At 35.8% G+C, this 15339-nt stretch overlaps 1 protein-coding gene across 4 annotated transcripts in view; it reads left to right on the forward strand.

Annotated features, from left to right (window-relative positions):
• The first annotated feature begins 5069 nt into the window (after nucleotides 1–5069).
• LOC135219114 (sodium- and chloride-dependent glycine transporter 1-like) overlaps nucleotides 5070–15339 on the forward strand; it is a 72002-nt gene continuing 61732 nt past the window's right edge. For 3 of the 4 annotated variants that reach the window (XM_064255561.1, XM_064255563.1, XM_064255562.1), the window contains exons 1-2: nucleotides 5070–5204; nucleotides 14893–15042. In XM_064255561.1, coding sequence (XP_064111631.1) covers nucleotides 5102–5204; nucleotides 14893–15042 — 253 coding nt within the window. In that variant the 5' untranslated portion in view covers nucleotides 5070–5101. Of the gene's footprint in view, nucleotides 5205–5309; nucleotides 5506–14892; nucleotides 15043–15339 lie in introns of those variants that run through there. The other variant, XM_064255564.1, reaches the window with a different exon arrangement.

Consider the following 15339-nt stretch of genomic DNA (forward strand, 5'->3'; position numbering starts at 1 on the left):
GTGCTTATGGAAGGAACTGCTGATGGTGTAAGGAGGGCAACAAAGAAGCTGAAAAGTCAAGAGGGCACCAAGAACTGGTGGGATTTAAAGTAAGATGCTAATGTACAGCTTTATGTGTAGCTGGATGGCCAACCCGGGTAAGGTACGTATTTGGAAGGGGCAAGTTTTTCAAGAAAATGGATAAGAAACACACACACACACACTATATATATTATATATATATATATATATATATATATATATAATATATATATACACACATATATGTATATATATATATATATATATATATATATATATATATATATATATATATATGAAACACTCACATATATATCAGTATTTTCTCTCAAAGTTTTGATATTTGTTAATACTCAATATCTTTACTTAAATTCATGTATATGTGCTCTGATGCTGCATTTAATGTTTTCAATATAGTTCATGTTTGTTTGTAAAAGCCTGTTGCCGAGCCTTATTGTGTGTGTGTGTGTGTGTGTATATATATATATATATATATATATATATATATATAATATATATATATATTATATAGTGCACCCCCTTGAATAGCTCAAACCTGCGAATAGTTAGAACTCCCTTCTAAAAATGCCTATATCTGCCTATCTTAAAGTTCAAATACCAAATGTATTCTTAAAGTATCATCCTACATCAAATATACCATTGATTTGGTATTATTAATATAATTTCAAAGTCATCTTAAACATTTTACCGTTAGAAATATATAAACAGCCAGTAACAGAGAGAGAGAGAAGAGAGAGAGAGATAGACGAGAGAGAGAGAGAGATGAGAGAGAGAGAGAGAGAGAGAAGAGAGGATAGAGAGAGAAGAAATAACTCCTTACGATAAATACATATATCTTTTCCAGAGAAGAGAGAAAGAGAGGACTGAACAATTATGCTTGTCTGTATATCAATTCTTTTGCTGAAGAGAGAGACAGCAGTCTCTGAAATATAGAACTTTTCTCCCCTATATTTTTTTTTGGTGTTTTTATGGGCTCCTTTTGTTAGATGGAATTCTGTTGTAACAGAACATTTTTACAAGTCATATATATATATATATATATATATATATATATATATATTATATATATATATATATATATATATATATATATAAAGGTATAAGCCACAAAGGAAAGTGAAACACTGGTGTAGCTGCAAGATCTTTCGACTCACGTCCTTTACTTAGCAGACCAACTGACATTCATGAGAAACTGAGATTACAAGGATGGGTCGTATAAGTGGCATATAGGGATTATAAGATAGATTAGCACCTAGAATCCAATACACCTGGAGAATTAGTAATCTTCCCAAACAAGCATAAAAATGGGTACAATTTAAGAGGTTTACAAAAAGATTAAGTCCAACTGTTCAGACACAGGGACAAGACAACTACAGGATAATTCAGGGCGACAATTGACTACATTCAAACCTTTGGTAAACAAAAACCTATTCACAAAACATATTAAACATACACATACAAAGAAAATATGTATGAGGCGACTAATTTGTATAAGTCTGTGATTGTATCTTTGAGGTCATTCTTAAACATGTTAAAAATACAAGGGTCTAAATTAAACAGGCCACCACTAATATTAAAATTACAATGGGAAGTAAGTTGTATAATGGCAGATTCTAAAAGATTTCGTGATAAGACATCTTTTGATCTTGCAATTACTAAACTACCAATCCAATTTATACAGTGGTTGTTTTCACTTAAATGAATGAATATTGCATTAAATGTTTACCCAGTTTTCACAGAATATTTATGCCGTTTGATTCTTACTTCTAAGCCCTTGCTCGATTGTCCAAGATAAAAGGAGGGGCAGTCCATTCATGGAATTTTATACATTATGTTGTTGCTTTCCCTGGGGCTATTCTTTTATTAACATTCCTTTTAGTGTGTTATTATAAGAAAAACCGAGGTTGACCTTAAAGGATTTTAACAATGATTTAATGGTTTCAAAACTGTTAAAATAAAGGAAACTGAGAATGTTCTTGGAAGTTTCTTTCTCCGTGCTACTTACATTATAAAACTTTTTGTGGGCTTTGTTATAGCAAATATCTAATATATGTGAAGGATAGCATAAATCTTTCCCTATTTTTCTTATGTATTCAATTCTTGATCCAATATTGGGGACTGACAATGCGCAATGCTCGTAAAAGCATAGAAAAAAATATATACTTTGATATCAAGTTGGTGGCCTGCAATAAACATAAGTTAAGTTGTTGGTTAGTTTCCTAAAAATACTAAATTTACATTGAAATGGTTCTCTATGTATCAAAACATCTAAGAAAGGGAGGCAATTGTCTTTTTCTAATTCTAGAGTAAACTTAATCGATGGTAACTGGTTATTTATTTGGAGAGTAAATCATTTACATCAATACCAGCTGGCAAAACAGGTAAAATATCAACATATCTGTTCCACTTTAAAGGAATATAAATGATATTAGGTAAATAGCGTTTCTAAAAGAATTCCATGTACAAGTTTGAGAGGAGTGGTGATAAAGGGTTGCCCATTGCCATGCCAAATATTTGTTGATAAAATTCACCATTGAATATAAACTTACAATCACAAATGCACAACCTAGTGAGTGAAATAATGTGACTTAAAGGTAGAGGTAATTCATGCTGAGTTAGTTCATTACTAAGATATTCTAAAATAGAGTGCTCCCTGAATCCTTGCTGTCACACCGTTTAAGAGGATATGACCATCACCCATTCAATGAATTTAGTGCCATGATGTTAAAGCACCACATAGCAGCCGCCAAGCAAGAAGAGAAAGAAAAATTCAAGGAATTGGAAAGAACAAGGATCTCTTCTGTTCATTTCTATTCAGAACACCATCTTAATATCAAAATATCAATTTTTTCTATGTTTTTAAGAGCATTGCACATTGTCAGTCCCCAATATTGGATCAAGAAATTGAATAGTTTGTCAGTCCCCAATATTGGATTAAGAAATTGAATACATAAGAAAAATAGGGAAAGATTTATGTCATCCTTCACACATATATTAGATATTTGCTATAATAAAGCCCACAAAAAGTTTTACAGTGTAAGTAACACAAAGAAAGAAACTTTTAAGAACATTCTAAGTTTGCCTTATTCTAACGGTTTTGAAATCATTAAATCACTGTCAAGACCCTTTAAGATCAACCTCGTTTTTCTAATAAAAACACACTAAAAGGAATGGTAATAAAAAATGACCCCAGGGAAAGCAATAACATAATATATAAAGTTCCATGTATGGACTGCTCCTCCTTTTATCTCGGACAATCAAGCAAGGGCTTAGAAGTAAGAATCAAACAGCATAAATATTCTGTCAAAACTTGGTAAACATCTAATGCAATATTCATTTATTTAAGCGAAAACAACCACAGGATAGATTGGATTGGTAGTTCAGTAATAGCAAGATCAAAAGATGCCTTATCATGAAATCTTTTAGAATCTGCCATTATACATCTTACTTCCCATTGTAATTTTAATAATAGTGGTGGCCTGTTTAATTTAGATCCTTGTATTTGTAACATGTTTAAGAATGACCTCAAAGATACAATCGCAGATTTAAATACAAATTAGTTGCCTCATAGATATTTTATTTGCATATGTATGTTTAATATGTTTTGTGAATAAGTTTTTGTTTACCTGAGTTTTGAAAGTGGTTGATTGCCGCCCTGTATTGTCCTTTAATTGTCTTGTCCCTGTGTCTGAACAGTTGGACTTAATCTTTTTGTAAACCTCTTAAATTGTATACCCATGTTTATGCTTGTTTGGGAAGGTTATTAATTTGCCAGGTGTGTTGGATTCTAGGTATTAATCTCCTTATAATCCCTATCTGTCACTTTTATGATCCTTCCTTGTCCTCTCAGTTTCTCATGTATGTCAGTTGGTCTGCTAAGTAAAGGACGTGAGTTGAAGGATCTTGCACCTACGCCAGTATTTATCTTTCCTTCGTGATTTATACCTTTATTTATGCGTTTATCACGTTTCAAGCTTTCGTGATTCAGATATATACATATGTATGTATGTATATGTATATGTATATGTATATGTATATGCATTACATATATATATATAATAATATATATATATATATATATATATATATATCCAAAAAAAATAGTAAACACGACAAAACCATGTATTTCGATTGACAATACTTCAACAGTAATCACTGGTAAATTTGTGCAAGAAAACTGATGCGGAATAACAACGTGGGTATTGTAGGATTCCAATTATCACAAAGTCGTTATTCCCCACTTATAAATTCCACAAAAACACGACTGTTAAAGACACCAGTGATCAGGATTGCAGTACTGTGAACCGAAATAAATGGTATTGTCGTACTGACTGTGCTTTTACAGGAATTTCACAGTTCATACAAATTTCTTAGATTAGACAGGAAAACGATTAACTCAGCACTCCTGCGTAGACCAAACCTGGAAAAAAAAAGAAAAAAAGAAAAAGAAAAGAAAGACGAAAAGAGAATGGGGTAACTGCAGATGAGACAGACCCATACAGAAGCAATAAAACTCTACAGAGCTTGATTAGACAGCAAAACCAATGACAACTATTAATAACTGTTTAGGCATACGTAAGAAGTGATGGCCTGGCAGGTGCAACGGCGAGGAATGACCTTTTAACGTCCGATCAAGACAGGCAGTCATTGATTAATTAACATTTCCGGAGAACTGCAATAGGGCAGTCACCAGAGTGCATCGAATAGACGACAGAATTTCACAGAGAAAACTATTGGGAACCGATTTATTCTGTGGCTTATCTTAAATGTTTCGGGAATTATGAAAACTTTACCGGAGGATATAAAACATGGAATAATGGATAAACAGCGCGGTATTGTATTGAACCTGTCTCAGATTTAATGACATATTCTTTGCATTTTACTTGGTCAAATGGCTTTCAAATATAAGATGCAGTACTTACCTGGCCGCAAATCAGCGATGATCACAAATGCTGTACATACTAGTTTCATAAGCCTGTATACGTACAGCAGACGTGCTTCTGGTTTTCATTTCGCAATTTCACATTTTAAATATTCCTTCAAATATTTGGACAATGGAATGGTCAACGTGAACATTAATGCTGGACAGGAACCGTCGCAATCGTCGCTTCAACATCGCGTCGCGTCTTCTCCACATCCAGATCAGACAGCATCCAAGACAGGTATGGGTTTAGTGTTGAACTTTCATTAATGCTCAAGTATACTGCTTTCAGTTAGCATAATACTGTTTAGTGCTAAGTAACTTGAAGAACCCGATCAAAGCGAGATCAGTTATATTGTCACGCCCAAAAAAATCTTAGGCTCCGTAGCACTTCCGGGACATACTCGTATCTTTCAGTTTCCCTGCCACCTTCGCTACGAAAAGCCGAGAAAAATTCCGGCTTGGTGGAAAGACTTTGTTACCAGTTGGGCCTTCGGCAAATTGCCTGACTTGGGTCATCTACTACGACACCGGACAGCTAAGTAAGAGAAAAGGTCCTCGAAAGTTTAACGTTTTGTGAGGAGTCTTATCACGTAAAGGCTGGGAATTCTTGAGCAAGTGGATAGTAAATGTGTGCATGCCATAATTTTTACCATAAATGTAAAGTAAGTACTCCATGGTTTAGATTTTTTGATTTATATAGATTTTTGGCATTATGCCAAGCACTGGGGCAACTAAGGCTATTCCGCGTTGAAACGGAAATTGACAGTAAAAGGTTTGAAAGGCGTAACAGGAGGAAAACCTCGCAGTTGCACTATGAAACAATTGTTAGGAGAGGGTGAGCAGAAAGATGGTAAAGAGAATATGAACGGGGGTAAAGTAAAAGGAAGGAAAGCAGTTACAGCTAGGGGCCGAAGGGACGCTGCAAAGAACCTTAAGTAATGCCTATATTGCACCCAGTGAGGTACACTGACGGCACTACCCCTCTACGGGGAAGTACTCCATGCTAAGTTAACTAACTGATAGTTACACGCCAAGGGGTCAGCATCTAGGGGGTTGTTATCATTGACAAAAGTTTATTCCACTATTGAGGCTGTTGTCACAGCGACGTGACTCTTACTTTTAAAATATGTTATTATGAAATCCTTATACTCTGAGATCATTTACGTCCATGATTTTTTCCACAACAGTCAGGAAGGTACCAGGAACTTCTGCCTTCTACTGCCATGATCAAATCCATATGTTAGTGGATACCTGGGGTCCTTAACCCGTTGTTTCCCACCTGCTTAATTAAGCCCGTTAACAACTGAATCTCCGTACGTTATTGCTTCCTTGCTCTACCTTTCTCCTCTCCATCTTTTCTTATGTCAGATTATAAGCTTTTCCTCCTCATACATCTTACAGAAAGGGTTGGACGAAATCCCTCAGAATCATGTATCTAAAGATTGCACTTTTGCATTGAGTGTGTTTGTGGTCTTCAATGCATAGGTTAGGGCCCTAATGAGTAGCATTACATGCATTGTTTTACCTCTACATCCACATCACTCTCTAGCTGCTACTTTGGCAAGGCCTGCCGATACATTCCAATTCCTTTTTCAACAGCTCTTTCCACCATTTTAGAAGACAAAATTTTTTTAAACACTTGGCTATTTCAACTATTTTGCAGTAATGATGATTTATGCCGATTTGCTTTTGGAGGAAATAAAAGTACACTCACACACACACACGCACACACACACACACACACACACACATATATATATATATATATATATATATATATATATATATATATACGTGTATACATATAAATATATATACATATACATGTATTACTTCCCTTTGCCTAGTCATTGATGAATACTTCCAAGCAAAGATGGTGGAAGCTATTTCTTTCATTTTTTGGTTTTCTAGCTCCCATGCAAATTTCCAGGAATCATGGAACGCTGATTTAATGACCGGATACATATCATTTGGTTGACAGCTGTTTTGGCAAGTGAGTCTGCTAATTCATTTCCTGCCACACCGACATGTGCAGGGGACCAACAGAAAGATACTTTCCTACCACTAATCTTAAGCAACTGAAGCCACTCTAAAATTTCAACAACGATAGGATGGAGTGAATTAAAATGACCAATAGCTTGCAAGAAACTCAGTGAATCGCAACATAAAACAAATTGTTCTCCAGAATGACAAGCAATCTCTTTAAGGCCAATTAGGATTGCATAACACTGCTGTAAAAATGGATGCCTGATCTGGTAGCCTTCCACTCTTATTAAAATTGGGAAATACAACTCCATAGCCAACGCCTGCGTCAGACTTGGATCCATCTATAAAAACTATGACTGAACCCTCATGGTCCGCCAAATGTTCTGCGCATTCTCAGAACTCATTTCCTCCTTGCTACCAGTGAACAACCTACAGTGCTCCACAGAAGGAAGCTTCCAAGGGGCCACAACAGAATACTTAAATGGCCAGACTTTGACCTTTGGAATAGAGTAATCTTCTAAAAGTTTTAAAACTCTGTATCCAAAAGGTTTTGGATAACGCAGATTATGTTCATAAAGGCTAAAATATTTATCATTAAAAACTGCTTGGCAAGTTAACGAGTCAGGAATCCTCTGGATTCTATGCCAGTATCGAACAAGTGACATCTGACGACATGAATCCAGAGGCAGTTCCCTTGAATCTACCAAAAGGCTTGGGATTGCAGACGATTTAAAGGCACCACTCGCAATCCTTATTCCTGCATTATGTACTGAATCTAAAATATTTAGTTTTAATTTCGAGGCTGAAGAGTATACCTCACAACCATATGCTAATTTTGATGCTACTATGGCTTTGTAGAGGATCATTAGGTGATTCCTATCTGCTCCCCAAGATGTCCGGGAAAGCACTCTTAAAAAATTCAGAGCTTGCATACACCTGACTTTCAGATCTTTTAGGTGAGGTACCCAAGTCATTCTTTTGTCGAACAGTAATCCCAAAAAACGTGTCTCTTCCTTACATGATATCCTCTGATCATGTATGTAGAGGTCAGGATCAGGGTGTATACCTTTAATGCGGCAGAAATGTACAACAACAGTTTTCGATGTAGAGAACTTAAAACCCCTTTTTTTGCCCATTCGACTATTTTGTTAATAGCCAGCTGCATTTTTCTCTCAGCCACTGCCATTCGTGAGGCTGCAAACGATAGAGAGAGGTCATCAACAAATAAGGAAAACATTATATCTTTAGGAATCACAGAGGCAATGCCGTTAATGCACAAAGCAAACAGTCACACTAAGGACACTTCCCTGTGGAACTTCTTCTTCTTGGCTGTAAAGAGATGAAAATGAGAGTCCAACTTTAACCTTGAACCTTCGATTTTTTAGGAAACCTTGGATGAATAATGGTAATTCTCCTCGGAATTCATAATCATGGAGTGTCTTCAAAATACCATATCTCCAGGTTGTATTATAAGCTTTCTCCAGGTCAAAGAAAACTGATACACGATGCTTTTTGGAGATGAAAGCCTCGCATATTGAATTTTCTAGACGCACTAAGATGTCAGTACAAGAATGCAATTGACGAAAGCCACATTGGGCTGGATTTATAAGGCCCTTCTTTTCTAAGATCCATATAAGTCGCACATTGACCATTTTTTCCATCAACTTACATATGCATGATGTTAGAGCAATAGGACGATAACTTGACGGAATAGTACCATCCTTCTGTGGCTTCAAAAAAGCTAGTAATATAGATATGTTCCACAAAGCTGGAAATGCATTTTCTTTCCATATTTTATTAATGATACTGAGCAAAACCTTTTGTGCTACGTGTGGCAAATTTTTTATCATTGAATAGGTTATGTCATCTGCACCAGGAGCAGATTCATTACATGATGACAAGGCAGATAAAAATTCCTGAAAAGTAAATGGCTGGTTATATGATTCGCTTCGCGTGGATGTAAAGTCGAGAATTTTATTTTCCTTTTGATTACGTTCTTCATAGTAAGGTGAGCTTGGTTTTTTAGATGAAACATTAGCAAAATGGTCAGCAAAAACCTCACTAACATCCTCTGGACTGGCAGCCATGTTTACATTTACTAATAACACTGGTGGAGGTGTTGGTACATATTTGCCACTAACATTTCTTATTTTATTCCAGACTTCAGGTAAAGGGGTTTTCCAATTAATTTTTGAGATAAAATCTACCCAATACTGACGTTTGGCTTGTTTTACTTGATATCGAAATCTGGCTCGTGCCTTCTTGAATAAGATTAAATAATAAAAAAATTTAATTCTGGAATAGCGCGTAAAAGCTGCTCGCATTGCTTTACGAGCTATTAGACATTGAAGGTTCCACCAAGGAACTGGCTTTCTTTTAAATTTTCCAGTTGTATGGGGAATTGTCTTCTGGGCAGCATCAATAATTAGTTTACAAAGGAAATCCTGGGCATCATCCAGGCACTGGAAATCCTCAACATCCATTTCTAAAAAAGTCAGGGTTTTGAATAAAGCCCAGTTGGCTTTATCCAGAATCCAACGAGGTAATCTTGGAGTAGCAAGTTTCACCTACTACATTAACCCTTAAACGCCGACTGGACGTATTTTACGTCGACATTTTTTTTTGTCTCTCGGGTGCCGACTGGACGTATTTTACGTCGACATACAAAAGTTTTTTTAAAAATTCGCGGAAAAAATACTTTTAGGCCTACCAGCCGAAAACTCTTGAATCACGCGCCTTGGGGATGCTGGGAGTTCACGGATCAAGGTGTTGTTTTGTTTACAATCGTTACGCAAGGCCGCGCAAGCGCGAATTTCTTTCTTGCCGCACTAAAAAGTATCTGTGACACATCTCTGAAATTATTTCGTCACTTTGACATAATTTTTGTACCATTTTAAATTAGCCGTTACCTAGAGTATTATATATGAAAATGTGCGCATTTTTATGTAGAATACAACCAAAAAATACTCATGATTGTAGCTTTTATCAATTTTAAGATATTTTCATATAAATAACGATAAGTGCCAAAATTTCAACCTTCGGTCAACTTTGACTCTACCGAAATGGTCGAAAAACGCAATTGTAAGCTAAAACTCTTATATTTTAGTAAATATTTCAATCATAAACTTAATTTTGCAACTAATTGGAAGTGTCTAGCACAATATTTCGATTTATGGTGAATTTATGAAAAAACTTTTTCCTTACGTCCGCGCGGTAACTCTTCCCGAAATAATCATACATGCGATTGTGGTAATGTTTGCACCATTTTAAATTAGCCGTTACATAAAGTTTTATATATGAAAATGTGCGCAATTTCATGTACAATACAACTAAAAACAACCCATGGTTGTAGCTTTTATCAATTTTGAAATATTTTCATATAAAAATGATAAGTGACAAATTTTCAACCTTCGGTCAAATTTTGACTTCTACCGAAATGGTCGAAAAACGAAATTGTAAGCTAAAACGCCTATATTCTAGTAATATTCAAGCATTTACCTTCATTTTGCAACAAATTGGAAGTCTCTAGCACAATATTTCGATTTATGGTGAATTTATGAAAAAAATAACATTTTCTTTACGTCCGCGCGGTAACTCTTCCGAAAAAATCATACGTGCGATTGTGGTAATGTTTGCACCATGTTAAATTAGCCGTTACATAACGTTTTATATATGAAAAATGTGCGCAATTTCATGTATAATACAACAATAAAAATAGTTGAAGGTTGTAGCTATTCTCATTTTCGAAATATTTGCATATAAATCACGATAAATAGAAAAAAAAACCACGTTCGGTCAAATTTGACTCTACCGAAATGGTCGAAAAACGCAATTGTAAGATAAAACTCTTACAGTCTAGTAATATTCAGTCATTATCTTCATCGTGAAACAAATTCGAAGTCTCTAGCACAGTATTTAAATTTATGGTGTAATTTTTAAAAAAAACTTTCCTTCCCTCCGCGCGCGGATTCTCCGCCACAAATCTCGAATATAAGTCCATCCTGGAATATTGCTCCGTTTCATATTAGGCATTTCATAGAGTTTTATATATGAAAAATGTGCGCAATTTCATGTAGAATAAAACAAAAAATATTTGAAAGTTGTAGCTTTTCTTATTTCCGAAATAATTGCATATAAAAAAATATATATATAAAAAATTCGACATTCGGTCAACTTTAGCTCGTCAGATATGGTCGAAAACTGCATTTGTAAGCTAATATTCTTACAGTATAGTAATATTCAATCATTTGTCTTCATTCTGAAACATATTGGAAGTCTCTAGGACAATATTTAGATTTATGGTGAATTTTTGAAAAAAATATGTGTTTACGTAAGCGCGTTACGAATTCATGCATTATTTTGTGATAATATTTTCTCTGTGTTGCTTTTATCGTTTTACAATGTGTTATATATCAAAATGATCGCAATTTAGTGCACATTACAACGAAAAAAAAAGTAACTTGTTACCTTCAACCGTTTGCGCACAGCGCGATTTGAATACAATTATATATGAAATTTTCGTTTTTGCGCTATCATATATCGCATTATTTATATATGATGAATGAATTTTTTTCATTTCTGATGGTTGCATACTAAACTTCAAGCAATGACAAAAAAACGGAGCCAAAAATGAACTCTTAATCTTGAAAACTAAGCGCGCTGTGATTTTTTGAAAAAAAAAAATAAAAAAATATTTTTTCCGCTTACGCGCTCACTCTCAAACCCCTCCGGCATACGGGAGTCATTTTTTTATTTACCGCTCCGGCGTTTAAGGGTTAATAAAGATTGGAAAATGATCACTTCCTAATCCTTCACTCATTGCATTCCAAGAAAAGTCAAGATAACAATCAGGACTGCATACTGATAAATCTATCACAGAAAAGGTCCCAGTTTGAATATGAAAATGTGTTGGTTCTCCAGAATTAAGGATTGCAAGCTCTTTGTCTTCAATAAAATTATAAATATTGTTTCCTCTAGGATTGGAGATTACATCACCCCACAGTGGGTGTGATCCATTAAAATCTCCAACAATAAGAAAAGGCCTTGGAAGCTGATTTATTAATCCCTCTAATTCTCGAGTCAGATTATGATCTGTTCTATTTGGAGGTAAATACAATGAACATATGGTATATTTCTTTTTCAGAAAAATCTGAACAGCAACTACTTGTAAGTCTGTTTGCAATGGATGTGCTATTTTCACTATTTAAAGAACATCCCGCTTTAGGTTTATCATCACCATGCTCCTCTCCACGTGGCGTTGTCTCAGCCTGGTTTGGCTTTGTGACTGCTGCGGATGGTTGCTGTTGCATTGCATGAGTAGCTGGGACTTGTACACTGGACTGTGGCTTCTTAATTACTGATGAAAATGTAACTCCCGGTCTTATTTGAAGTTCTAGTACTTTCTTTCTAGCGTCTTTAAACGAAATCTTTTCCATAACTTTAACTGTTTGCACCTCCTTCTCTAAAATAAATTTCACGCAACTTTTTGAGGATGCAGGATGGTTTTCTCCACAATTAAACACAAAGACGGTGGTTCATTGCATTGGCCGTAGTGCTTCTTTGGCCACAATTACAACATAAAGCAGGTTCAGTCATGCATTTTTTTTTCTCTACATTTTCTGGATCAAATGACCAAACATCTGGCAGTGGTAACATCTCAAAGGTGATGGTATGTATGGCTTGACTTTGAAGTTCAGCCATCCTGCCTTGATAGCATTAGGTGATTTAAAGGTGTTAAAAGTGGAGATTAGTGTTGCCAGGGGAACAATCTGATTTCCCACCTTCTTTCTCATTCTGACCACCTTTGCCACATTCTGTTCCTCTAATTCTTGCTGAATTTCTTCGGTGTCTAATAAGAGCAGTTCGGGAGCATATATTACTCCTCGACTTTGGTTATGAATAGGATAAGGGAAACACGTAACTTTTCGCCCTACTAAGTTATTCATCTTGATCAATTTTTCACTTTGTTCAGGTGAGGAGACTTCGACTAATAGGGTCCCATCATCCTGTGGACGAATTTTTGGTACACTGTTACATATATTATTAATTTCTCTGCTTGCTTTAAATACACTGATATTCTGCAATACATCATCTTCGAGCATTAGAACTATAAACATATTGTATGAAACTAATTCACACATACCAGGAAGAATCTCCATTTTTCCTTTCTTATTACTCTGAATATTTAAGGTCTTTGAATTCACTTTTGCATTTTTCTTTCTTTCCAAAACGGAAGAAAAAGGTTCCATCGTAACGATGTTCGAACCTGAATCATCCATCGTCAAGTCCATTTCAATGCCAGGGTCAGATAAAAGAGGGGGGTTTGCCATATATACGTAAAGATATAATTCGTCCGCGTAATCCCCATACCCACCGCGGAGCCACAATTAGAGGACGGGGTCATTCCTTTTACAAAGGCCGCCCTAGGGGTATTACCTGGATATACACCTCACCTTCAGTGAAGGCGTCGTGATGTCCGTCGAGATCAGACCCGGCACTGAGGATAGGGTTTGACATTCCCCTTGCTCGATCACGTCAGGTACTCGAGTTTTACGGGTGAGGTGGCATGCCGTCCATCCTCACCCTCCTTCAAATCCGAAGAATAAGTCTCATCATGTCCAAAACCAAGCAAACAGCCATCATCATAAATTCCATACCTTATATGGGGAAGAGGCAGAAAGATGAAATGTTTTTAGTAGAAAGAAAAGGGCTGATTTGTTTAGTTGGATCAACAGCGGGGCACCAAGGCTAAGCAAGAAAGCAGTTCCCACCAGGCATCAGGGCCCAGCTGCTGAACCCTAAGCCCCCCATCCTCGGCAAGGCTTCAGCATCTGGGGGGTTTTGTATGGAGTAAAAAGAGAACACATAAAAAAATATTCCAGCTAGACCCGCTCCATTTTTCAAGAAAAGCCTACGGAAATTGACAAAGATGCTTGTAAACGAATTTAATTAGAATTCAACTGGAAATAGCACTCTCAAAAGATTAGTAAAGCTATTGGTAATAATTCTCTCCAATTAAAAAAAATAACTTTGAAATTTTTTAAGGCAAAATAAGCAAATAGTTCAGGTATGTTGTGTGACAATTTATAAATCGGTCATACTGGGAAATCATTAGAGAAGAAAACAGAGTACAAAAATGTTTGAGATGTGCATAACGGAGCAATGCAACTTTCGTTCATTTTCGTGAAAATTATCATGTCATCAAGTAAACAGGGACTACAACATAGCTTACTCCAGTAATATAAAATTAATAATTATTAAAGAACGTTTCTGTAAAAAAATATGAATAACAGCCAAGGATGTTCAAAACTGATCAAGTAATGTCAAAAGAAATGAGTAAAATGCGCACATTACAAGGACGGTTGTTTACCTGGTCCAAACAGCAAAGGTGTCGACCTACCCACCTATATGGAAAAACCAGATTTGTAAATCGAGCGCTATCCTCTGATGCCAGTAATTTATTCGTTTCTACTAAAAGCTAAGCATGTAGGTATATATGTAAGTGTGTACTATAAGCGAAGCATATAGGTATATGTAAGTGTGTACTATATGCGAAGCATATATATATACAAGTAAATATCTACCACTATGAAACCAACCCTTTGAAGATTTCTCAGAACACTAAAAGCTAAACAGGGCAAGATTTATTTCGACATATAACTAGTCACGTGTTCCTGTATTTCAAATGTGTGTGCACGTGTGTAAAACAAAAAAATGCTATACATAATCATATCATAACGCAGTATAATGTGAAGAGTGTAACTCCCGTGGCATCGTTTAAAATGGGACTGAAACAACAGCTCTTGACATTTTTCTGAAACATGAAAGGCTGATTACACTCTAATAATCTACTCACATTTAGTCTAAAGACTAAATTTGTCTTTAGACCTGTTTTCTTTTTAGTTCAATCAACTTTAAAAAAGACGTTTTCTTTTCCACAGAAATCATGGTGAAAGAAAACGTAATCTCGAAGACAGACGACAGGGGTACCTGGGCTAACAAGATGGAATTTCTTCTTTCATGTCTCGGATACGCTGTGGGGTTTGGGAATGTTTGGAGATTCCCTTTCCTGGTTTACAAAAATGGAGGTGGTAAGTTAAGTAATTCTGCAGTTTAAAATAATTTATTAACATGTAAAATTTTACTATGTACTCGGTAATCTACTACATAACTCGTCATGAATGTAATTATTAGTTTCGGGGCCAGTTGAAAACGACGGATACGTGTTCCGCCCACGGAAACAAACCTAGCCTTTCCTAGAATGCTGTGTCCTGACCTAACCAGATCATACCTTCATAACTTTACTTAGGACGCCATGCCCTGAACTAGAAAGGTGGAGGGGGAGAGCTTTAGGGGTCCCTTTGGATCCCATCAAAGTAACAATGAAC

The sequence above is a fragment of the Macrobrachium nipponense genome, chromosome 1 (assembly GCF_015104395.2).
Source record: "Macrobrachium nipponense isolate FS-2020 chromosome 1, ASM1510439v2, whole genome shotgun sequence".
Classification (NCBI taxonomy): Eukaryota; Metazoa; Arthropoda; class Malacostraca; order Decapoda; family Palaemonidae; genus Macrobrachium; species Macrobrachium nipponense.